Source organism: Caloenas nicobarica, chromosome 15, assembly GCF_036013445.1.
Source record: "Caloenas nicobarica isolate bCalNic1 chromosome 15, bCalNic1.hap1, whole genome shotgun sequence".
Lineage (NCBI taxonomy): Eukaryota > Metazoa > Chordata > Aves > Columbiformes > Columbidae > Caloenas > Caloenas nicobarica.
Window position 1 is genome coordinate 1,547,255 of NC_088259.1, and position 25,093 is coordinate 1,572,347.

At 53.3% G+C, this 25,093-nt stretch overlaps 2 protein-coding genes across 4 annotated transcripts in view; one reads left to right on the plus strand and one right to left on the minus strand.

The window, feature by feature from the left end:
* The first annotated feature begins 4,502 nt into the window (after window positions 1–4,502).
* On the plus strand, window positions 4,503–6,922 carry LOC135994949 (immunoglobulin superfamily member 1-like). Its single transcript, XM_065645890.1, has 5 exons — window positions 4,503–4,846; window positions 4,937–4,972; window positions 5,152–5,421; window positions 5,596–5,877; window positions 6,714–6,922. The coding sequence occupies exons 1-5, from the start codon at window positions 4,792–4,794 to the stop codon at window positions 6,815–6,817; spliced, it is 747 nt and encodes a 248-aa protein (XP_065501962.1). The 5' UTR covers window positions 4,503–4,791; the 3' UTR covers window positions 6,818–6,922.
* A 457-nt stretch (window positions 6,923–7,379) lies between these two features.
* Window positions 7,380–25,093, minus strand: part of L3MBTL1 (L3MBTL histone methyl-lysine binding protein 1) — a 31,535-nt gene continuing 13,821 nt past the window's right edge. Inside the window, exons 7-22 of one of the 3 annotated variants that reach the window (XM_065645643.1) lie at window positions 24,805–24,892; window positions 22,575–22,666; window positions 21,820–21,924; window positions 20,811–20,946; window positions 20,198–20,289; window positions 19,237–19,388; window positions 18,175–18,251; window positions 17,656–17,741; window positions 16,993–17,103; window positions 16,596–16,710; window positions 16,256–16,355; window positions 15,119–15,316; window positions 14,746–14,792; window positions 13,626–13,783; window positions 12,745–12,807; window positions 7,380–11,742 (exon numbers count right to left, since the gene is read on the minus strand). In XM_065645643.1, the coding sequence (XP_065501715.1) occupies window positions 11,608–11,742; window positions 12,745–12,807; window positions 13,626–13,783; window positions 14,746–14,792; window positions 15,119–15,316; window positions 16,256–16,355; window positions 16,596–16,710; window positions 16,993–17,103; window positions 17,656–17,741; window positions 18,175–18,251; window positions 19,237–19,388; window positions 20,198–20,289; window positions 20,811–20,946; window positions 21,820–21,924; window positions 22,575–22,666; window positions 24,805–24,892 (1,755 nt within the window). In that variant the 3' untranslated portion in view covers window positions 7,380–11,607. Of the gene's footprint in view, window positions 11,743–12,744; window positions 12,808–13,625; window positions 13,784–14,175; window positions 14,257–14,745; window positions 14,793–15,118; window positions 15,317–16,255; window positions 16,356–16,595; window positions 16,711–16,992; window positions 17,104–17,655; window positions 17,742–18,174; window positions 18,252–19,236; window positions 19,389–20,197; window positions 20,299–20,810; window positions 20,947–21,819; window positions 21,925–22,574; window positions 22,667–24,804; window positions 24,893–25,093 lie in introns of those variants that run through there. The other 2 variants (XM_065645642.1, XM_065645644.1) reach the window with 2 other exon arrangements.

Here is a 25,093-nt window from a genome sequence, read left to right on the forward strand (position 1 = left end):
GTTTTCGGGGAGCAGAGTGTTGGGGGACGGATCTGGGGCTGCAAGGTTTTGGGGTGGAGGGTTTAGGGTGCAAGTTTGGGGGACACAGGATTTGGGCTGCAGGTTATTGGGGTGGATGATATTAAGGTGCAGGATTGTGGGGTGCAGACTTTTGGGAAGGCAGCATTTTGGGGTTCAGGTGCAGGGTTTGGGGATGCAAGGTATGGATGTTTAGGACCTGGGGGTGCAGGATTTGGGGGTGGAGGATTTGGGGTGCAGGCTTTTGAGTGCAAGTTGGGGGGGGACTTGATTTTGGGGTGCAGGGATTTGGGGTGCAGGGTTTGGAGTTGCCAGACCTTGGGGTGTACAGTTTTTGGGTGCGGGATTTGAGGGAAAATGATTTGGGGGGCAGGGTTTGGGGTGTAAGGTTTGGAGTACAGGGATTTGGGGTACAGGATCTGGGTATGCATTATTTGGGGGTTCAGGGTTTGGAGGTTCAAGTTTGTGGAGGGCAGGATTTGGAGGTGAAGGGTTTAGGGGGGCAGGATTTGGAGTGCGGGATTTGGGGGTGCAGGGTTCTGGGGTGCCAAGACTTAGGGTGGCAGGATTTGGGGGTACGGGGTTTGGGGGGTCAGGATTTGGAGGTGCAAATTTAGGGGTGCAGTGTTTGGGGGTGCAAGATCTTGGGGTGTACATTTTTTGGATGCGGGATTTGAAGGAAAATGATTTGGGGGTGCAGGGATTGAGGGTGTAGGGCTTGGGGGGGACAGGGTTTGGGGTGCAGGGTTTGTGGCTCAGGATTTGGGAGTGCAAAGTTCAGGATGCAGGGTTTGGAGTGAAAGTTGGGGGGGGACTTGATTTTGGGGTGCAGGGTTTATGGAGGCAGTATTTCGGGTGTAAGGATTCGCTGTACAGGATGTGGGTGTGCATTATTTGGGAAAGTGTTGTGTTGCAATCACCAAAAGAATTTAGAAAACATGGGACTTATTTGATATATAGAGATCATCAGTAAGTACAGTAAGTACACCAGTAAGTCTCAAAGGGAGTTGTAGTCATTTTCACTTAAAAGAATGAATCCTGCCAGCAATTGCTAACCTAAAGACACATAAATCCTCAGTTTTGGTCAGTCTGCTCCTCTAACAAAGAGAAGAGTGACTTGCAAAACACCTAATCACGAACTCCGAAGAACGGTGTCCTTGCAGTGCAGACTCTCTGAAGCCTGCACATTTAGTTGAGCTTTAACAAAAACCTCAAAACTGTTGGATAAAGCATCCTTTTGTTGAACTTTGCTCGTTATATGCTCATTATAATACTAAAATACACACCCCTAGGAAAGGAACGCCAGGCCCAGCCTGGGACCCTTCCTCAACAAGCCTGTGTAGTGGCAAAAAGATTACGTGATGTGACATGCAAATGTGTAACCAGTTGGCTTTTAGGACTTGCCCTGGGGGTGTGAATGTAGTGATAACGTATACAATGGCTGTTATTTTTCTTTCTGGTGTGCTGCCTTTATTCCAGCACCCAGGCTTGTGCAACCCTGTCATAAACAATATCTTGTCTTTGTGTGCTACGATTTGGCTTTTTTTTTTGTACACCAGGTGACAGAACCCTGGTTTGGGGACAACATGGGACACCACGCAAAATCACACTGACTGAGCCACAAGGGCAACGCATTGAGGCTACACAGACTATAGATCACATAGACTGTATGAAGACCACAAAGACATGGAGACCACTTGGAATATGGGAAGATGAGAACAACCTATAGGACACGCTGCCTTGAGGCGAGTGTAGGACGAATTTCAGGGGATGCGGTGGGACGCCTCTTGAGGGAAGCCTCCTCACCTTCTTCCTTCTGTCACTTTGCTCCTGACTGCAGCGGGGTGCAGGTCAGAGCTTCATGGTTTCACTCCTCCTCCATGCAGATTCACGTTCTCCCAAGCTCTTTATTTCCATGAGCCTCAGAGCTGTGGCGGGACTGGGGACAGCCATGAGCATCTGCTACATGTGCCAGTGCTGGGATGTGATGTTCCTCCTCTGCAGGGATGGAGATGGGGCCTCCCAGCAGTGCCAGGACCCACTAGCCAGCCAGGTGGACAGCGGGCCACACGTCTGCTGCTGTACTAGAAGGATGGAGTCAGCTGTCCCACTGGAGTCCCCTAGAACTGGTGAATGTTACGTTAAGTGATAAAAAGCTCATCTGCAGGCACATGGAGCACAGACAAACCATGGCAGGTGAAGGTATAACTCTTCAGCAATGGTAATTTGTGACCAAGGAATGACATGGCATGGAAGGTGAGGATGCCCAACTGCAGAAAGTGTTATACTGGCTGGGAGCAGGAATGCCAGGAACATTGACTCCTGTCAGGGAGTGAAATTTCCCTTGCTGATGAGGTAAGAAGTGCAGCAGCCTTGGCTTGTAGCCGTCAGGCAATTAAATCACTGAGGGGCCACCTTTGGCCAGCTGAGCTGGCACTGGGGGATGAACCCAATGCTGGGCTGAGGTGCCCCATGCCAATGCTCATGGGATTGGTGCTGGTGCAAGTGTATATAAGGAATCGGCTTGTGACACATCTTTTCAGACTCCTTGTAAAATGGCTTGTGGTGGTAGGACTCTGCCCAATGCATTGTTCATCAAAGCTTTTCACATTTAAGCTCAAGTTTGCCTCAAGGGTTACAATAAGGTGTACATCCTGGCCAGCCAGAGAGGGGAGCAGGATGAGGCTATTGGTGCTGTTTGTTTGTGTGAGTGCCCAGTGTGTCTGTATTGTTCTGCGTGGCCGGCTGTATGCATGCATGTGTTATATAGGTGTGCCTGCCTGCTGGAAATATGCTGTCAGCTCCACAACTCATTGGATCTTGCGGCATGTAGCTGTGGCAGCCTTGTCTCAGCCTGCTGGATGCAGCAACTCCTAACAGTGGTGACAGAGGGCTAAGCTCTTTCTGTGGGCCCATGCCCTGAACTTGCACCTAGGGGTAGGTCTCCAGCTGGGAGATGTGAGAAAAGGCTCTGCAGAGGAGCGCCCAGGAGTCCAACATGCCCATGGATGGGCCCCATGGGAATGCCACCAGCTCTGCCCTAGGCTGCATTAGCCAGGGCATAGCCAGCAGCCTGGCGGAGGCAAAAGGGGGTTAGACAGGAGATGGGACCAGATGTTTCCCAGAAAAGGAGAACGCCCTAAGGCACCCTGCTGTAAAACCTCTCCTACCCCATGATATCTCCAAGGGACACCAAAAGGGCCGAATGGGGAAGAAAGAAAAGGGTAGAGTGGGTTTAGGGGGTCCACATAGGGCAGCCAAGAACCCTGGGGGAGTCCAGTGAACTGCTTTGCCTTTTTCCCCCAGATTTCAGCCAAATAAACACGGCCTGCCTAGCCCTGATCCCTGCAGTTTTGTTCCTGCTGGGGCCAATTGTGGCAGAGACTGTGCAGTCTGAGGAGGGCAGCACGTGCTTGCCCGCAGCAGGAGGGCAGGGAGCTGCAGATGCTGCAGCCTTCAGCAGTGTGGGATCCCTGGACAAGCTGCCACCTGTCCTATACAGCTCCAGCCACACAACCCCATCCTTTCCCTGCTGTCCTCGCTCCCACATCACCCAAAGGTGCAAACAACTTCCCCTGTTTAACTAACCCTTTGCTGGTGCCAAAGGGAGCTCTGTCTATACCACTGGTCAGCCCAGACTACGTGGCAGCTAAGGAGGCTGGAGGCCAGCCTCCAGGTGTGGTGGAAGTGAGCAGTTATTCGGCGTAAGGAACTTGCCATTCCTCCAGCTTAGGACCAGGGAGGCCTGGATGGAGGAGGAATGGGGCCAACCCTCTGGGGTGGCTCCAGGCCTGCAGGTAGGAGACACTGCTGTCCCTCCCCCAATGAAAGACACTATATGCCAGGTGGGATAAAACAGCCCCTGAGGAAGTGAAAAGGGAAGCCAAGTTACTTCCCTCCTATTATACTCTAGAGAGTCACCAAACCTGCATCACAGCTGTGGGGAAGAGCACAGCCAGGACAGAGCCTATGGTTGGACCCAGTATCCTTTCTTCCTCTACCGCCTGCTCTATACTGCAGTGAGGGACACCATGCAGTGTTTCTAGGCATGATGAGCAGGCATGCCACGGTGCAGAGGTCTTCCTGGGCCTCTGTGAGAAAGGCCTGACAACAAATGGAATCATAAAATTGCTGCCATAATGGCACAGAATAAAAAAGATGAATATAGATCACAAGTAAATCTTATGCCACTTCAGATGCTGGGCTCATCTCCACAGATGGGATTCCCACAGCGAGTCGTGGGAAATTCTATCTGGGGTCCATCAGTGCGGCAGGAAAGTGGGGTGCCCTGCCTCCAAAGGGTTATAAGATTTACTTGCTATCTATAGTCCCCTTCTTACTGTGTCTTATTAAAACAGCTGGTTTATGACACCACTTTCTTACCAAGATTCAGAGTATCCTGTGCTGGTTCTTCTTCCCACCCCGGATGCAGAACATCAGCCTATTTCGCAAGGGCTGAGAGGAAGCCATTTCCCCATCAACTGACCAGAGCCAAGAAAAGGAAACAAAAAGTTCTGATAGCTTCTCTCTTCAAGTTCGCAGGATTGTAAGACCAGGTTGTCAATATCCAGTTCTGGGCAGGTGACTGGGACGTTTTGGTTCCAGTTCAATCATCCCAGCCCTGCAGAAAACCAAGTGTCTGCAGAAAACCAAGCCGTGGGACAGGAAGTGAGTTGCGGCAACAAGGGTATATCAGAACCCACAAGAAGCCACCCAGCTGCTCACTGCCTCCGGTCAACGCCTTCCTCTGAAGAAGCCCTGCCTGAGCTGAGGATGGAGGGAGCCAAGAGGGGCATGATGCTGCCCATGACCCGTGTGCTAGTGTTCGGTGAGTACCAGAGGCTGTGCGGGCTCCCAGAGAGTAACATGAGGCGTCCAGAGACTCCACAGAGGTGTTACACAGCTGTCTCTCTTGTAGGTGCTTGGCTGGTAGCACAGAGCGAGGCTATACCAAGTGAGTATCATGAGGAGGCAGACGCAGGGTTTGGACACATCCCCTACCCATCTCCCAGGGCTCTTCCTCAGCCCCACAGAAAAAAATTTGCTCTTGTGCGAGCCACCTCCAGGCTCACTGCAGGGCAGCTGGGCACTGGGGACACCTGTCTGTCTGGCAGCATCTCTCTCCCTGTGCAGGCAGCCCCACAATCTCCATCTTCCTGAAGCCACCTGGGGTGATCCCACCAGGAGGCTCCGCCACCATCTGCTGCAGTTGCCAGTGTGACAACAGGAACTTCGTGATGTATAAGAATGGTCACCGGCTCCCTAACCTGAAGCTGCACGGCAGCAGGGCCGAGTTCTCCATCTCTAATGCCACCCAAGAGGATGCAGGTCCCTACACATGCCATTACCTGAATGGTCAGACTGTGCTGTCTCACAGTGAAACCCTGGATGTCCTGGTGCAAGGTAAGGGATGTACTGTTACCCCTTCGCGTGGCGTCAGATGCCATATGGTGAGACTGGGATACACGTAGCTACTTGGCTTCCCCCTCCACGTAATGGGCGGGGGTTTTCCCTGGTGGCTCCTGGCACCATGTCAAAGCCCTGCACACCTTCTCATGCCCTCTCTTCTTCCCACAGAGTTCCATCTGCCCAAACCTGTCCTCTCTGTTCTGCCTGGGCAAGAGGTGGCCGCAGGAGCTCACGTGGTTTTTCATTGCACCATTGCACACTCCAGTGTTAGCTGTTTCCTGTACCTGGAGGGCCAGAACAAAGCTGAATTATTCTCAAAGGAACAAGGCGATTTCAACCTCTCCCATGCACATAAAGGTCATGGTGGCCGCTACAGCTGCCAGTGTTACACCAAGGGTGCTTCTTTCAAATGGTCCGCTGTCAGCAAGACCCTGGATTTGGTGGTGAAAGGTGAGACATCCCCCAACCACATCCTACTCTTCCTCCCTGGCATCTGCTACATCCTGGGGGAACTAGAAAAGACAATGTGGGGGAAGAAAGCAGCTGCAATAGAGGTTCAAGCAGAGCAGTACAGCTTCCTTCAGATGTGTTTGAGCCTTGCCAACTTCACCCCCCTTCTAATCCCCCCCAGGTCCCATTGCCCTTCCTGGCCACAAGGGCCCAGTGCTGGCTCATGGTCATCCTGCTGTCCCCAGGACCCCCAGGTCCCTTTCCCCTACACTGCTCTCCAACAGGACGTTCCCCAACTTATACTGGAACCTGGGGTTGTTTCTGCCCAGATGCAAGACTCTACCCTTGTTATATTTCATTAAATTTTTCCCCGCCCAACTCTCCAGCCTGTCCATGTCTCTGGATGGCAGCACAGCCTTCCAGTGTCAGCCACTCCTCCCAGTTTGGTGTCATCAGCAAACTTGCTGACAGCACACTCTACTCCCTCATCCAAGTCATTGATGAATATATTGAATAACACTGGCCCCAGTCCTGACCCCTGAGACACTCCACTAGATACAGGCCTCAACTGGACTCTGCCTCGTTGACCACGACTCTCTGGCTTCTTTCCTTCAGCCAGTTCACAGCCCACCTCACTACCCGGTCGTCCAGACCACACTTCTCAGTTTAGCTGCAAGGATGCTGTGGGAGACGGTGTCAAATGCTTTACTGAAATCAAGATAGACCCCTTCCGTCCCCTTGGGTCCCCTGTTGCCGCCATGGGACCCTTTTGGTCTGTGAGCTCCTGGAGCCTCCTCCCAGGGGCCCCCACTGACTGCCCCTTCCTGTCCCCGCAGATTACACCTGGAACAACGCGGTGCGCCTGGCGCTGGGGGTCGGGGTCCTGGTCCTGCTGGGGATGATGGTGGCTGAGGCCGCGCACCGGCCAGGGCCCCGCTAGGCCAGGGCGCAGCTCCTCTCTGCCCCGCGGGGAAGCGGCCGCGCTCCCCGCCCGCAGAGCTCCCCGCGCCTGGGCCGAAGAAGGGAACACGGAAACTCCGGTCGGGCGGCTGCGTGCGCTGAATAAACGACCCCACCGGCCGGCCGCCTCCGGCACTCACTGCGGGGCGGGCGGGGCGCGACGGACCCCCGGCAGGGGGCGGGGCCCGGAAAGGGGCGGGGCTCGGGGAGGGGGCGGGGCCCGGCAGGGGGCGGGGGCCGGGAAGGGGCGTGGCTCTGAACTAGACGCGCCGGGAAGGGGCGGGGCTCTGGCCTGGGGGCGGGGCCCGGGGGCAGCGCAGCCCCCCCTGCCCAGGCCCCGTGTCCGTGTGTCTGTCTCCGCGTGCGTGTTTCCTTCCACCCCAGCACGCACAAGCGCCTTTCCCCAGGGGAGGCAGCAGGGCTGAATAACCAGTGTGCACAGACTTCCATTGCTCACATTCGTTTATTATTTAAAAACACCAACAAAACACATCACACCGTGATCTCTATATATATAAATTTACTTTTAGACAGATGTAAATTTATATATATATATAGGACCTTTAAACTGCTGTACACTCAGGACACAAAGTTCCAGAATAGCTTCTACTGGCTACAACAAAAAGTATGTTTGTTATGAAAACACAAAAGAGAAGATGCAAATATCAAAAAAGCAGGGAAAAAATAGTGCAAAATGAACAAAAGTGCAAAAAAGCTTTTGTTATCATAATCACACTCGTTCCAAAATACGCATCCCCCCCCTTCTCCCTCCAAGCACGAGTGAGCCTCAGGCCCAGGGCAGACTGGAGGAAAGGAGCTGGGCTGCAGGTCCTTCCCAGTCCCCTGGCCCAGGGGGTCACTCCCAGAAGTTGAGGAGCGAGGAAGAGGAGCAGAAGCAGCCAAGTCACATCCCTCTCATGGCTCCACCTTCTTCTCCAGTGCCCCTCGTTGCACTCAGGTCCCCAGATTTGCCTCCGCAGGCAGCAGCTGCCTTAAGCCCTCAACCCTCCTGGACAATTTGGAGGGCTTATGTCTTTTCTAAAAGTGCTTGTGATCTACACAGAAATCCCTGGAGGAAGGCAGGGGCAGGCAGGCAGCTCTGCTCTGGCAAGGCAGGCACAACTGCCATGCTCGCTGAGCTTCAGGCTGGCTGCTTTCACAGAAATGGGCACCGTGGCCTCACGCCGTCATGATTTCCATGAGGAGGCTTCCTGAGGAGCTCCAGCTGCTCCCATGCGCTTGGAGCCACCCGCGGACCAGCCGCCCCAGAAGACACCCCGTGCCCCAGGCTGGAGCATGTGGTGGGACACCATGGCTCCAGCTAAGCCCTGCCAACATCTGCAGCAGGAGGGACAGCAATGACAGAAGCACAGGCTCGGGGGCCTTCCCTCAAGAAAACATCTGAACTTGAAAAATTCTTCACTGATCTAGAAATTTTGGCTGCAGCCACATCTCTCAGAAAGACCTCAGAGAGGAACCTGTGGGCCAGACTCAGCCCCACTGTCCTCTCCAGATTCTTAGCCACATGGCAGCAGACACCCCTGTGAGGAGTTTGGTCAGGCAACAGGGGAAGGATGAAAAACTTTGGTGCTTCTGCCTTGGTCACAGCTGCCCTTGATGCTCCCTGAGGGGGGAACTCACAATCAATGCTCTGTGGAGACGGAAGACCTGGCAAGGCCAGGGATGTAGCAAACCTTCCTTCTCCTGGCTTCCCTGCTGGGACCACAGACAACTTCTGCTCACAGAGGACACATTGCCTGAGACCCTGGGACCAGAGCCTGCCACGTCCACAGCCACAGAGACAGACCACCACATTAAAACAGCGACACACCAACAGTAGAGGAAATGGCATCATGGTACTTCCATAAACACCCATTCACATGTACACACAACGCTTTGGGTTTGGTTTTAAAGGAAACAAGAAGAAGGTTGTAAGTTTAAACAGTAAATAGCCCTTGACCACCTACAAACCCTGTAAGTCTTTCACCCAGATGAATCCAGAAGCTTTGTACCCAAACGGCTGAGTCAGCTCAAGAGGCTGATGAACTGATGCTCAGGACAGCAGGAAAGCGTGTTACACACTCTCACATCACCCTTCCAGGGAGGCTGGTTTTCCTGGCAGCTGCTCCCCGCACAGAGCTCAGACCCAGCAGAGAGCTGGGGCCCAGCTGTGCAGCCAGAGCCCACAGCCACGGGGGAACAACCTGGCAACCCTGTCCCGTTTTCATCTGCACTCTGAGATGGAGGTCAAAAGAGCCCAGGTAAGGCAGTACCCTGCAGGTGGCCACGGCTGGCTCCGTCTGGAGCATGTATCTCTGCCTGCTTCGCTGGTGCCCAGGCAGAGCATGGCTTGATTGCACCCAACGGCAGAGCAAGAGCCAGTGGTATTGGTTGCACCCAGTCTTGTGGGCCAGCCATGGCTCATGGCTCCTCTTCCCCTTCAGCAGGGATCTTCTCAGCTCCCCATCACCTCTGCTCTCCAGGGCGGCCTTGTGAGAGACAAGGCTCTCCATCCTTCAGACTAGTTTCAGATCTGATTCTTAGGTAGCAACTCCTCTCGCAGCACTCAGGGACAGTGCTTAGTTCCTGACCCAACAGAAGGAATGACTTAGCATGAGTGAATGGGGCAGATGAGAACAGGATGATTTCCTAAGATGTTTCCTTATAAGCTCAGTAACTATGTCCTGTGCAAGGGAGCCATTCTGCTCCAGATCACACCTGAAGAGGTCTCAGCACTGTTTGCACAGCTGTAAGACTTACAGCTGAAAGTCCCAGGGCTCCTCTTCTTCTCCCCCAGCATACAGTGGCCCACAAAGAGACTCCCCATCTATTGAAGAGACCAACTTCAGTACCATTTACTGTGGGACCCAGGGACATGGCTGTTCCTTCCCACTCCCTCTCTCTCCACAGCTGGCCACACTGCAGTTCTTGAAGAAATGGAAGAAAATTTAAAAAGGAGAGGGAGAGCTGCCAAATGTAACCCAAGCATTGACAAAACAAATACATGGACTAGTTGTAAGTCCTCTGTGAAGAGTAAGCAGCAGACATTTCAGGAGCAGGTCAAATGTGACCTCAAATATTCAATAACAAGAGTCAAAATGCTACATTTCCATGGGAAGCCTAGAACAGATTGACCCAGGTGACAACAAGGCAGTGCTGCTCCAAGACACATGCTGGTGCACTAAGATTCCTTCATCCCTGTCTTTGGGCACTGGGAAAGGGGAAAAAATTGTTTTGCTTATGATATGTCATTCATGGAAATGGGAAAGAAAGTGGACATGGGACTCGGATCACATCACCGCAGACTATGGAGTGGCCGCCCTCCAGTGCCACATCACTGCTTCCACAGCAGACGTGCACAGAAGGGTGACAGACCACGGCGAGAGCAGCACGGCTGCTGCCGGGGAGCACAGAGACTATTCGAAGCTGCCTGGGACTTTGCCAGCATCCCCAGGCACGTTGGCTTTCCTGGCTCTGGAGTCCTAGCCTACTCGGCCTCTCCTCCATTACAAGGGACAGCGTTACATGCGCACTTCTGAAGTGCCTGAACCCTTGTTGAAAAGGTGCTATGTTACAAAAAGGACGGCAAAAAACCCCAGCGAACTGCTCAATTTCTTTTAGCTCTGCAGGTAAGGAATCCAGGGACAGCAGGAGATCCTGCTCTTTAGACACCAAAAACCGGGGGCCTCATGAGGACAAAAAAATGGGAGAAGGCAGCTTGGCATGATAGAGCCAGCCGGCTCAGGAATGCCTTCAGAGTGAGCTGTAGATCTGCCTATGGAGGAATGGATGCTTCTTGTCCTTGGCAGCTGTCCCCATTCTAGAAAGGGCCTTGCTCCCAACACATATACCAAAGAGGGCCTGACTCTCCCTTGCAAAGTATTTTTTAATTGCTGCAAGGGGAACAAATTAACCAAGCATCCTTTCCCCCAGAGACATGCTGGCCAAGACAGCCTGAAGCACAAGAGCAAACTGAGCTTGTTCTGCATCCACCCAGCCCTGGCCCTGTGGGGCCCTGGGGCTGCTGCATTACAGTAAAGAGGAATAAAGCACAGATGCTGGTTGTGGGCAGAACAGCAGCCAGGACACATTGCTTGCTGGAAGGGGCGAGAGGTAGGCCACTGGTTCCCAGTGCAATGAAGGGGCAAAGCAAAGTCAGCATCTGGCCTTAAAAGAGAAAGTCAAAAGAATTCAGAGAAAAAGGCAAAGCGAGCAGAAGCTCCTTAAGAGCATCCCTTGGAAATGACATTAGCACAAGACACCCCAGGGGAACACAGTGAAGGGAAAAAAACAAAAAATCTTCTTTCAGCTGCTGAGCAAAGTCAAGACCAGCCTTTAAATGGGTGCAAGCACATACAGAGGCCATCAGTCCCTTCCCTTTTCTGGGTGACCTGAGCAGTGGTGTCAGCCTCAGCTGCTACACCCTCTGCCCTGCTCTCCCATCCCTCAACACACCCCCCAAATCAGTGCAGCCACAGCAGGACATGCAGGGCAGCTGTTGTGCTAAGACAGGTTAGTCTCACATCCACCTTCTGTCCCTGCAGTCGCTGCTGGGGCTTGAGGTCAGCCTGTACCCGGCGCTAGTGGAGAAGGGCAGTGGGGAGTGGAGGAGAGAGGATGGGAGATGGACTGGTGGGAGAACGGAGATGCGGCATCCGAGAAGACATGAGCAGGACATAACAAACTGCAGTCAGTTGGGGGGAATCTGTCCTGACCAGACAGTTTGGCAGCACTGGTGCTGAGGGAAGATCACGATCGGGCCAAGAAAAATCACTTTAAGGTGTCATCAGCATTCTTGAACATGAGGATGGCATTGTAGATCTTGAGTGCCGGGCCCAGCTTGACACTCATGATCTTGACGATGTCAGCCTGCGTCAGCAAGAGGAATGCCTCACCATCGATCATCTGGAGTGGAAAGTAGGGACAAAGGCACTCACTGAAAATCCAGGCTGTGACTTTCTAGGGACAGCCAGCACAGGCACAACCTGGGGACGCGCATAGTCGCACTCACTCTCAGCCAGGTGCCACAGATGATCTCAGGGTGTAGGGAAGGGGCCACCCACAGCACTCCCACACTGCCCCACATAAGCCAGAGCTGGGAGCCCACACACCCAGTAACAGGGCAGAGAGGGGGACAGGTCCTTCCAAGGGCCACCTCAGGAGCTGACACTGCAGCCAGCCCAGGCCTCTGCACCAGAGTGCAATGGGCACAGCACACAGCCAGTAGGCAACCTGCTCTGGGCAGACACCCATCCACTCCCTGCTCCAGGTCCTGGCACGCATGGAGGTTGCCTCCGGCTCAGCTTCGCATGCATGAGCACCCTTAAGGTACAGGGGACATTTCCTAACGGGCTGAGACGCTTGCTGTACCCAGTGTGCCCAAGATCAGCTGGCCCTGGGTGTATGGCACATGCCAGAAAGCAGCCCCTCTGCGCATTTGTCCACAGAGGGGTCTAAAATCAATGAAACTGACTGACAGACAGCAATGCCACTGAACTGCTGTGCTGATGAGAGGATGCAGGCAGGAAAGGATGAATGGGTGAGGATCAAGCAGCTTCCCTTGGGAGGTGGTGGTGCTGTTAATGCTGCAGCACCACCCTCCTCCTGCTCCCCCATCCTGACCTCTTCAGAGGGGCCCTCCCTCACCCATGCTGGGAGAACAGGGCAGGCTCTTTGGGGTCAGCATCCCCCCTACTGCCACCGTATCTGCACAGGCAGACAGCTGCACACTCCAATGCAGTGGGGCTGCAACCCCAGGGGTGCAAGGTGGGATCATTGCCAGGTGCTGGGTGTGCTCACAGCAATCAGCAGCAATCCATCACAGGAAGGCCACTGACCAATTCCTCCCCGCCCTGTTGGCCAACAGCTGTCCTTGGCCACCTGCACTCATCCTCCAGCCCCTCTCACCTCATCCTTGAAGAGCTTGGCTTGGTCCTCACAACCCGTCAGAGTCTGAACAAAGCTAAAGACCTTGGAATAAACAGAGAGAAATGTCAAGACAGAAGCAATGTTTCTGGCTGGAGACCACCCCCAGGAGCCCACATCCTCAGTTCCACAGAGGCATTTTGTGCCCCGTAAGGTAACATGTGGGTGTCAGGGCAAAGGCTGCAGTTGCAGCACCCTCCTGTGCCTAGAGATCATCCTTGGACCAGGGCGCAGGAGCTGGCCTCTTCCAGCACAAGTAGAAAATGCTACAGCAGGTTCATTTCCAATAAGCCATCTCCAGCACAGCAAGACAATTCTCACTGAGGGTCAGGGACAGGAGGGGGGCACACAGGACGGTAATGAGGGAATGAGGCAGGTGCCTGAGTTCCAGCTACTCAGGCCTTAAGAGAACCCATCGCAGATGCCAAAGAAAGTGAATGAAGGTGACGATAAAGAATCTGAGGTAAAGATATTTTTTCAGAGAACCAGGGAAGTGACTTCTTATCTTCTAACTTGGCAAAGATGAAACCGATACTTTTGGAAAACTCTTACATGCTAAATGAAGACACTGCTGTTTGCCATCACCCGCCTGCCCTGGGCTAGGTTCACAGACAAGCCAGATGAGAACCTGGTAGTTCTGCATCTGCTTCCCAGAAGCTGCCATCAGGTCTCATGTTTGGCAGCTCTCTATACAGTACCCCACAAGCGTGTCCAACAGACTGCCTTCTCGCTAGCCCAAAGAAGTGGCTGCTGAAGCACCTCTGTGCCTGGTGCATGTACCATTGTGCTGCATAGCCAGGTAGAGTGCTCCCAGCCATGCCACTGGGTTAGGAGCCAGCACACAGTCTTCAAAATCATCTCACCTCATCAATGGTCCACTTGGCCACTGTAGTTGCTGTGATGCCAGCTACACCTGGCAGCAGTTTGCAGTGCTGCTCCCAGCAGAGTGACAGGGAGCGGTCAGGATGGGCAGACAGGGCAGACATGAAGAGCGATTGGTGCATATTCTCTGAAGCAATAGCTGGCAATAAAAATGCAAGACGTGATACAAGGAGGAAGGATGAGAACATCCCATCCCACCCCACCCCATCCTATCCTACAAGCCTTGGGGAGGGTCCTGTTCAGGGGAGGGCCCAGGGCTGGCAGCAGATGGTCTCATGGGTCCAGGTATCAAGAGCTAGAGGTTGTCCCTTGAATTAATAGGATATCAGTACAAACAAGTGTTCAGCTTGGTGGGATTAGGGATGGTGGGGGAAGAAGTTCAGAGACAAGTTTGGCTTTGCCTTGTTCTCACCACCTTCAATCATTCGTTTTTCGTAGTGAACCAGATTTCAATGTCAAATTTCATACCAGAATGCCATCCTATATCATTCCATTTATTACATGTTTTCAACAAAACTTTTCCCTTGCTCTTTGCTCCAAGGAGTCAAAGATGGCTCCCAGGAAGAGATCCTCTTCATTCACCCCCAGCGCTGGGGTAGGCAGCAGAATAGCCTGTGGTAAAATGGATACTGGCTGGAATGAATGTCGGTCATTGTCTTATGTCAGTCATCGGAACTTAAAGCAAAGCAAACTGTTCAGCATCAGTTTCTGCTCTGCACCAATAATTTAGCACTTCACAATCACACGGATGTTTTGGGGTATGGAAGCCACAGGATGAAGGCATAGCATCCAGTCTGAAGAGGCCAAGCACCGCAGAAAATGCACTGCCATTGAGAGAGGATCTTAATTCCCTGCCCTAAAGCACTCAGAGATTCATAGACATAAACCAAGAGACATGACGAGGGACCTAGCAAAGCTCTGGTAAGAGGCAGGGACATTCCTTGACAGATGGTCAACTTTGGCAGTTGACCACAAGCTCCTCACTGATGCTGACCCATTTGAGGCCTGAGTGAGCCAAGGGAGACCTGTCTCCAACAGCCACCACCCCAGTTCCTTGAGCCTTGTCCCTGCAATGACACCATGGCAGAGGATGTCACTTACCCTGGAAGTCTTCTTGCTGGATCTTCCGGTACTTTGGAGGTCGCCCTCTAAAGAGACAGGAAGACTGATTTCCAACTTGGTTGGGACTGGCCCAAGGGCCCTCCTCCACACCGCACAGAGCGATGCCCTGTCAGTGGGAGCAACGACTACCTCTTGGACCCTGACCCAAAGGGTTGACAGCTAAAGACACAAAACATAGGAAGAAAAACCAAGAGAGATGCCCAACAGAGCTGGAAGGACAAACGCCAGCTGCCAGCAACCATGCTCCCCCATGGTCAAGGAGCCTTTCCGTCTCAGCCATCCCTCCCAGGGACAGCAGTCACGGCATAGGGACCCTGCACTGCTGCCCAGGGCTCACCAGGCTTGCTCCTACCTCCCATGGTGCCGAGACTTCTTTCGCTGAGGGAAGCCAATCATGTTCCTCTTGCGAGTTGAGGCCTCAGTGTCAGACAAGTCTGCCTTAAGCCTGCCCTGGTTCTTCTCTGCCAGCGGGCACCCTGAGAGGCAGTAATGGGCCGTGAATCTCCCAGTCACGTGTCCTGACCCATCACAACCTGGCGTGGGGCACTTCCTAGAGAACAGAAGGAGGGAGCGTTGGACCCAGCTCAGAGCGGCATGGTGGGGGAGCCAACCCTCTACCCCCAAGCACAGGAAGCTATAGCCCTGGCCATGGAAAGCAGAGCAAAGATGTGCTGAACAAATTCCGGGGCAAGGGTGCCGGGATCAAGGGCAGGGCACACCAAGTCCTTCCAGGTACAAACACCCCTTCCACCTTCTCTGTTGCCATCACAGTGACCCTATGCAAGTCACCACAGTGCTGATCAAGCAGGTCACTGGGGTTCACAGAGCCTCTATCTTCCCATCCTTGGCCCCACAGGCATCTGGACTAGCCTCAGAGTGAGGAGGAAGCGAGTGTTATGAGTGTGGCCAGTACAGAAATCCCTGGGAGCCAGATTTGCCTTCTCCATCCTCACAGATCTTCCACCATGCGAGCTCCTCTTGACACCAGCCTGCCATGCCAGGGTCAGCACTATACCATGCCTGGTTTCTCCTGGAAAAGGTCACACAAGCAACTGACTGAGCTGGGGATGATGCACTGTTCCTTCTCAGGCTTCCCAGCTCACATCCTCACAGTGAAAGGTATCCATGAGTGGTGGGAGGAAAACCATCCACGAAGCTGGTATCGGTGAACAGCATCTTAGAGGCACTGACCACTATGTAGCCCATACATCCCCACAGGCAGATGGGCATACAGGGCACCCCCAGAGGTTCTGGGTGCCACAGGACAAGCACAGAGTAAGAGTTCACAGGAGTTACACTCGCCATGGGCTCCATGCTGCCTTGGGGTCCGGCTTAGGGAGAGCAAGGGCTGCCCCTAAGCAGGGGGCAGAGCCAGGTGTGAGATGGGTGCAGGGAAGGGCTGGTTGCTGGTGGGTCTGGCAGGTGCGGAGGAGCAGAGGAAGGGCTGTGAGGGAGGCTGTGCCCCTCTGAGCAGTGCTGGGGAGCTCACCTGTGGTGAAAGCTGTACTTGGAGCTCTTGGTGTGAGGGATGCTCTTGCAACCCAGGGTTGGGCAGCCCCCATGGGCAGAGGAGGCTGGTTCCTTTGGCCCTAGATGATGAAGAGAAACAGGAGAGAGAATGCAATGGCAGAGCCAGGGCTCCAGGCTCCCTGCCTGTGCCAACCAGGGAGGACTTTCCAACTGATTACTCCATGGAAAATCTCTTCCTCCCTGCCCATCCTTGGCCAGCACTTGCCCTCTCATTTCTGTGCATGGGCAGGTGATCGTGACAGTGAGGTCTGGCATGCTTGGGTCCTGGTATAAGGGACTGACCCAGGCGCAGGACTTACTGAGAGGAGGCTGCAGTGGGTGTCCAGTTTTTGAGCACCAGCCTATGGGGTGGATGTCTGGATGATCCGCATCAATCCAGAAATCATAGACATGGCTCCAGCCATCAAAATGGATCTGGGGAGACAAGTAGAGAGGTCACCCTTCAAACCTCAGGGCATGTGCCTGAGGAGCAGTGGAGCCCTCCAAACTGACAGCAAGCAGCAGGGTAGAGCTGAACTGCAGCACAAGGCTTTCCTCCACTCCTGGAACCAGGCACTAGACCTGCCTTCCTCCACAGAGTGTGCTTCCACAACCTCCACACACTTTGCCACTGCAACCAGCAGTGAGTTGGGAAGGGCAGGAGCAAGCCAGCACAATGCTTGGACACAGACTCAGCACCAAGACTCTGGCACTCACCTTTATCCTGTGATCTTCCACATCCTCCACACTAGCCACTCGGATGAAGGAAGGAGTCCTCCTGTCCACTGCCTCCAGCTTCATGTTGACCAGAAAGCCGTGAGGTGGGCGCTGGGGCCAGGAAGAACCCAGGTCAGTGGGGAGCAGGTTGCTTTGGGCTCCCATGCCTCTCGACACCTTTCCCAGCAGCGTGTGCTACTAAAACCCAGCTACCAGCCCTGGCTTGTCTGGGTAAGAGCCACCCCAGCTCACAATAGCAACAGGAGAGAGTGGGGATGGGCCTCCTAGATCTGTGTTTTATCAAGGTGGGAAAGCTGTGCCCGAGAGAACATGTCTAAGAGACACATTTTGAGGGATCTGTATTGCAGTCACACTTGGCTGGACACAGCTGCAGTTGCTGCAGTTAGAGACAAAAACTATCAAGCAAGCATAAATGATTTCCCATCACCCGGCTCCTGTCTAGCTCCTGTCCCCATTTTTCCCAGTTTCGAACTATTTCCCCAGGATAGCCCTGACTTCTGAATCTTGAGTGTACATCCAGAACCCAGGCCTGTGGCAGGAGCATACTCAACAATACTTGACACTTTGTATAAAAGCAAAGACCTGACAATGGAGAAAACCCAAATTCCTGCCCAAGCACAGTACAGATGATGTGGCACTCACCACTTTAAAGGCCCAAGCCGGGACAGCAGATGCTCCTGTTTCCTTTAAGTACTTTTCCCAGGTAAAGTTGTCAGGGTCAGGATAATCTAGAAGGAGGAAGATGCAGAAGGTGAGACACTCCTGCAAGAAGATGGCAAGTACCCCAGAATGTCCTACTGCCTTGAAGGACCAACCAAGTCTGTGCCAGGCACATGGGAACAGGAGAGACATCACGAAATGCTATTATTTTATCATGGACTATGAAATCCAGGGTACAAGGAAGCAGAGACATCTGTGACCGCACAGGCAGCTTGGGTCCTCCTCGTATCTCCACTCAGCCTGACACAGCCAGCGTGATGCACCTGAACAAGGCAGGAGCCTGCCACCTCCCTTGCTGTGGCCTTGCTGAAGGCCCTGCCTGGGCCTGCAGACGAGCAAGGGCCATGGGTTTTGTGTCCCCAGGCTCCCCATGCCAGCCTGGGAAGCTTGTCCCCAAGGGGATGTGCCAGTGAAGGCTGCACTCCCAGGGTATTAACTCACCTTGAGGAGGCGTGAGGGGTTTGCCATGCTCCTGACACCATCCAACTGGGTGGATGTATGGACTGCTGGGGTCACACCTGGAAAACACACCCGAACTCTTACAGAGGGCTGAGATACCCATCTCATCACCACCAGGCAGCATGGGCTACAGGCGTCCAGGGCAGGCCATTTGATGGCAGGCCCCGGGCCCGCACCACCAGCAAAAGCCCCTGCAGAAGCCGAGGCCTCCTACAGCACCCTTGTCCCTGAGCAACCCGGGGAACCACTGGCCCTGGCAGGACAAGAGCTAGAGCAGGGGGAGTCCGGCTCAGAGGAGCAGGACACAAACGCCCTGAGTGCAAGCCCTGCCGCAGAGCTGCCCAGGGAACAGCAGCCCTTCAGGCCATGCCTTTCAGAGCTCAGAGCGGTGAGACCTGAGCAATTGCAGGGACTCATGTCCTGGCCATGGCTCCCAGTGGGTCACAGCACACTCAGGTGCTGCTGCTTTGCAGGTCTGCCCTAGGAAAGAGCAGGCGGCTGCCCAGCACCAGCGAGTGAGGAGCAGCCAGAGACAGAAACTGCTGCAGCCCCACAGCTCCTCAGGGCAAAAAGAGAAAGTCAGAGGGTTCCAGCCACAAAGGAAACAGTTGCTCTCAGGACCCTGATTGTGCTAACTAGGCATTTTAATTGGCCTTAACCAGCCTCAACTGGGACCCACCCAGCCATGATCCTCTGCCTACAGACCCAGGAGCTCTTTTTAAGATCAGGCCTTCAATCTCTGCATTGCAAGTGGTGCGTTTCCCAGGTGGGTTTCAGGGAAAGCCCCCAGCATGTGATCACACCTGTCTTTGCCCCATGTTAACTACAGGGCCATGGCAACGTCCTAGGAGGTGATGTGGCATAGGTGAAGGTTTGTCCCCCAGCACAGGGGAGTGTCCCTCTGCCTCACTGGACCACTGGTGGCCTGTCTGCAGCAGCATGCTGGGATTCTTCCACACTTTCCCGAGCACCTCATCCCTCTTGCTGAAATAGTGGAAGGGTGTCTCTCCAGCACTGGCACCCCAGGAGCCTCTGTGCACTTACCAGTAGTCATAAGTATCATCCCAGTTGTCAAAGTGCACCAAAAAGCGATTGTCCACCACATCAGTCACTGTGGCAACACAGATCAGGGAAGGGTTCATGCGGTCCACAGCTTCGAGCTTCATGCCCACCTCGAAGCCTGGGAAAGCCTCATGCTGGGAGGAGAGAGAGGCAGGTTTCTTTCAGAGCCCTGGTCCCAGCACCTTCCTCACCACTCCCCTGGCCTGCTGCCAATAGGTGCCCGCCCAAACCCTCCCAAAACCAGACCCTCTGCCTCTTTTTTTGCATGCATAGCAGGGCACTGCCCTTCTGGAATCCTAAGTGGTCCTGGACCTGCCTGGAGGTCAGGGAAGGTCTGTGCAAAACGCTGCATCACACATGCTAGTGGGATTGTTGCAGTGATGAACAGGGGGGTTTAGACACAACAAATAACTTGGAGAAGCTGATTTATCAGTAGCTTGAATTTCCTCTGCAACTGACAAAGAAACCATCAGTGCTTTGCGCTCTGCTTATTTTCCCACTTTCCTTACCCAAGTCGCCATATGAAAAATAAAGGTGGAGACAGAAACAAAGAAGACACAAAGCAGATACAAAAGAATTATACTTATGAAACATTAACTGAGGGTTGGTGGCAAAAAAAGAAATTGAGAGTAGCAGTTGCTTCTCCTCACCAGTACTTTTGCAACAGATTTAACTGTGCATGAGAGTAATCTGGATGAAAACAGAATCAATTTTGGGCACACCAAACTAGTGTCCAAACTGCAGATCCTCAGTAGCAAAGTGTGCTACATCTCTTTGAGCAATGGCAGCAGTACACTCTGCTGGCCCTCTACATTGTGGGCTTAAGAAGCGTGGGGTGGACAGAGAAAAGCCCAGCACTGGTGGAGGCATTCTGCGCAGCTGGAGGGGAAGAAATCACATCGGAACCTGCAGGCTCTGGCAGGAAGGAGAAGCTGGTACTCACAGTGTTTCGGACCATAAAGAGGTGCTTAGGAGCTGCCTGAGCCTTCGTTATCTTCAGGTAGTTTGTCCAGCTGAATTCTTCTTCCTTATAACCTACAACCCCTCAGGAAGAGAAATGAGAACAGTGAGTTCACAGAGAGCAGCGAGGAGATCATGAGGCTGAGCCTGGCCATCCCCAGCCATCCCTCAGCCTGCCAGATGTGTCCTGCCATGGGTGGACGGGGCACAGCCCTGGCAAACCCAAAGCCTGTGACTTAGACCCAATGGCTGATTTTGAAGGGGTGCTAGGAAACATTAGTAGTGGAGTGGAAATCCAGAGCTCAGCCGCTCCCTGGAGAGCATCAGTCCCACCTGCCGTGGGGCACAGCTGCTCACTCCAGCCTGGCACTGGGACATCCAGGGTGACAGGGCTTTTCCCCAAAATAGCAGCAAGCAGAGATCTTTAGCATGATGGGTGCCAAACAGGTTGTCCTGCGGAACTCCCCTAGCACAGCAGCATCTGTTCCTGGGCCCCATGGAGCCACCCTGCCCCCATCTCCAGCTCCATGTTTGGGGGCCCACTACATCCCCCTCCTTCAACAAGACCCACCAACTGAGACTTGCTAGCTGCTTACCTTTTGGGGGCTGGAGTTTGTGCCCCGTCTCCTCAAACCAGCCAGCAGGGTGGATGTCAGGGGAGTCAGCATTCAGCCAGAAATCATGGCACTCAGAGTAGCCATCAAAGTGCAGGCGCATCCGGTAACCACAAACCTACCAGCAGTGAGGGCAGGAGAAGGAAAGGACTGTGGAAACCTCCTGGCCGTCTGAGCATCACATGCACCTCCCCTCCCACACACAACCTCAGCATTTCACTTAGGTAAGCCAAGAGTTAATCATAGGTCAATGCCCAAATCAGGAGGCACATGACAGTCCCAAAAGGTGTCCAGCATGGAATGAGGTAAGTGCAAGGCCACCACAAGCCAGTCCTAAGAACAGAGGTTCAGGCTGGTGTGTGAGATGCCACGGTGGGCCACCCTGCTGGGTCCACCAAGTGCATGGATTCCCTTTTCTGCATCCGGGGGAGATGCTGGTGCAGGGATTTTGGCTAAATGCCATGCCGCTTTGGTGAAATCTCTCCAGCAGCAAGAACTGCAGCCACTGTTATATGGCTGGTCTCCCTGGCTGCCTGGGGAGCACTACAAGGCAAGGCTGGTTCAGCTGCCACATGGCTGAGCAGAGAGCCCACAGAGAGAGGGCATTCATGGACACAAGAAAGAGCAATGGGATGCCTCCACACCCTCCATCTCAAGGGCTTAGACCTGAGGGGCATCAGCTCAAAGATAAGAAACTGTTGCTGTCACCACAGTCTCTCCTCCCATGGCCCTGCTGTGTCAGGGTGATGGAAGGACCAACGAGGCTGGGCCATGACAGCTGCTCCACAGCACAGTCTCCTGCCCCTACAAACTGGAAGGAAACTCCCATTCACTTGACTGAGGTGCTGGAGCACCAGCTCATCTCATGCAGCGACATGCTCAAAGCCCATGTCCTCCACAGGCCAGCCAGCAGCATCTCCCCTCCCACAGAGCTTCCCACTGCACAGGTGTGAGGAGGAACGAAGGAACATGGGGGCTGGAGGCACCTTACCTCAGCCACTGTCAGGATAAAGTACATAGATGGGTGCTGCGGATCAATCCCCTCCAGCTTCATCCCCACTTTAAAGCCATTCTTGTGCTGCGAAGCTACTTGGTACTAGAAACAAAAATTAAACTACAATGTAAAAAATGGCACAGGTAGATGGGTCTAGAACCATCCCAAGGAGCAACCATCAGGCAATGGGAGCTGCTGGGACCAGGAGATTGTGGGTCACAGGCTATGTTTTCATCCAAAATTTATTTCTTTTTCCTGTAGGAAAACACATTCTTCCACCTCCTTGTGGATTTGCTTCTCTTGCTACTGGCAGGGCAGGGTGTCCCTGGGCTAACAGCTGCAGCTGGGGAGAGTGGGGCACAGGTCTGGCTCCTCCTGTAAACTGGCAACCAGATGCCTGGGAGTGGGGGTGCAGTGCAGCAATGTGCCCTCAGGAGAGCCCATGTCTGCTTCAAGGAAGGGTTGGAAAGACTTCACTACCCTGTCAGAGCCACAGGGATGTCCTAGGCCAACGGGGGTTGCTTGGGATGCAGGACAGAACCCTGCTGGGGAGCGGGACTTGGGGTAAATCAAAACTAGAGGCTGACTGGTCACCTCCAGGTGAAGATGGGAGCTTGCTTATCACTCAGAGTTCCACAAAATAGGGAAGCAAGAAAGAGAGGAGAAGGAGGAGGGGTGGGAAAAAAAATAAAGGAAAAAGGAAAGAAAAGAGAAGACGAAAGAGGGGAAAAGACAGGAAAATCCCAACTCACATCCTGGAAGAGATCTAAAGGGGCAGCGACAGCTTTCTGCTCCTCCAAGTAGGACGCCCAAGACCAGCCTTCTTTCTTCTCCTCACTGGCACCTGAGCGCAGCACAAACGCACACACAAGAGCGCTGCTGAGGGTCTGCTCCAGCCCCCGCTCTGCCTGCCTTGGGGCAGCACGGAGGGCAGGTAAGCCCATGGGTCCCACTGGGGCCACGTCCTGCTCTCACGCGCAGTCCTGTGTCCCTGCAAAGCTCAGCATCACCCTACCACAGCCCCTTCTCCAGCAAACCTGGCTGGCTGACTGAGGAGGGACAGAGCCAAGAGGGCCCCTCTCACACAGGTCCCAAGACCCAAATGTCCTGTCACTGCACAGTGCTCTCTTAGGCACCTAAGGAGCCTGAGGGATGAGTCATCCTGTGCAAAGCATTGGGACACCTCTGCAACCAGCCCTCCTTCCAGCCAGTACATCCAAAACGGCCACAGCACTGATGGATTTGGGACAACCAGCAGGATCCATCCAGAGGTCTTTAGAATCACTCCCAGCTGCAAGGGGCTCCCAGCCAGTCAAACCAGCAGTGGGTTCATCTCCCACTGCTGCTTCAGAGGCACCAGCTCTGCTACCCTCTGCTCTGAGACAACCACATGAGCCCCCTCAGCACACCAGGGCCACCCTGATACTCTAGAGATGCATTTACCCTTACGGTTTTCAGGAAAATAAGACAGCATTGTCTCTACATGGGCAGGGAGATTATCCTTCATGCCTTCGACCCCTTTGGGAAGGCTACAAAGACCTTGCCTGAGGCACAGGAGACACAACCCAAATCTCTTGCTCTCCATCCACTTTCTCTCCCTGCTTTGTAGCACCTGACGGGACACCAGCAGTGCTGTGCCTAGTCCAACACTGACTAATTCATAGCTACAGGTCAGCCTTGGGTAGGGCAGGCCAGAAATGCCGGGGAAAACCAGACCAACTCCTTCCTCCCTTGGGCTTAGGGGAAGTGGAGATGGAAAAAATAGGAACTTGCAGAAGAAATGAAAGCTGAACTTCAGTGAGCAAGGTTACTAACTTAGGTGCTTTGCTAATACTTAAGAGTGATGAATACCTCTATTTTTCTTTAGGATATAGAAAAAAGTGGCAGGCATGTTTGGGGAATTCGTAAGTACATCTGGACAATGACAAATACACCTGGAGACAGAGCATACAGTCACTTTGCTGCACTAAAGCATCCAGGTGTGTATTTCGTTTGCTGATATACTTCTAAAATAAGAGAAAATAAAATGCTGAAATAACAAGGCTCAGCACTGCTTATTTGTACGCAGCAGGGAATGTTACATGCTCAGGACTCACATTGTGGAGAAAAGGACCTGGAAAGTGAGTAAGAGATCCCTTTTTAATAGTGGTTAACTCAGTGTAATATCAGGGGTTAATGATATCTGGCCTCTATTACTGTCTGTACATTTGGTTATGGAGAGGAATACGAGGTTGGAACAGTTTGATTTTAGAATGACTTTGAGGATGACCTTTCACTATTCAGGCACAAATGTTTCCCATAAATATTTATTTTCAGTATTTTCCCAAGTTTTCCTTCCCCTTCAACCCCATCGTACTGCAAGGAAAAAAACAATCAAGCAAACACTGCATCCCTCCGCTTGTCTCCTTTCCCTGTGCCAACAGCTCTGCATTTGAGATCTCCTCTGATACGGTCCAGGAATAGATCCCCACAAGATGAGACAACCCCAAATCACTTGGCTTCAGCACCATCAAACCTACAGGAGCAACTCCCAAATTTGTGAGCTCCTGATCACATGAGGCAAGATCCCCGTAAGACTGTCCAAAGGAGAGGCAAATCCAGATGTGGCACAGAGCCACATTATTGCTCAGGATAGTGCCTATTGGAGCAAACAGCTCCACGAGCAAGTACTGAATTCAGCTCCCAAGGGGAGGGACCAGAAAGCACTGTATACAGTACAACCCAACGTCTGAAGAAGACACAGTTGTATCTGTAAGGGTGCACCCGTCCCATGAAGAGAAAGAGAGGAAAGGAGAGAAATGGAAAGAGACAGAACAGGATCAAGCAAACAGAGGAGCTCATAAGCCTTCAATAACATGTACCAGCACATTGGACTGGGTGTTTGACCCTGCTGGAGCACCAAAATGCTGGCTCAGCCCCACAGCAGAACGCCAGAGCTGCAGTGGGAGCACTCACCCCACTGCCCGCCCGATCCCTCCATACCGTGCTGAGGCCCATTCCACGCATCAGCCTCCAGATTGCTGATGGCAGAGTCTTCTGCAGAGTTTTTCATCTCTTCCTGCTTTTCCTCCTAGACATGAGAAAAGACAAAACAGAAATCCATTGTGTTGGAGGTCTGCACAGAGGTTTATGCTGTGTGTTGTACTCTCACACCGGTGCCAAGGACTCTATGTGCCTCTGCAACAACCATGATTTGACTGATGCTTGGCCCAGAAATGGGCAACCAAGAGGATCTGATGATGGGAGCCTGAGGAGGATTTTGGTGCAGAAT

Bases quoted from the DNA above. Each gene is read 5' to 3' on its own strand.
- LOC135994949 (XM_065645890.1), top strand. From the start codon at position 4,792: ATGGAGGGAGCCAAGAGGGGCATGATGCTGCCCATGACCCGTGTGCTA. The intron at 4,973-5,151 runs GTGAGTATCATG...CTCCCTGTGCAG, and splicing joins ACAGAGCGAGGCTATACCAA to GCAGCCCCACAATCTCCATC. The intron at 5,878-6,713 runs GTGAGACATCCC...CTGTCCCCGCAG, and splicing joins CCTGGATTTGGTGGTGAAAG to ATTACACCTGGAACAACGCG.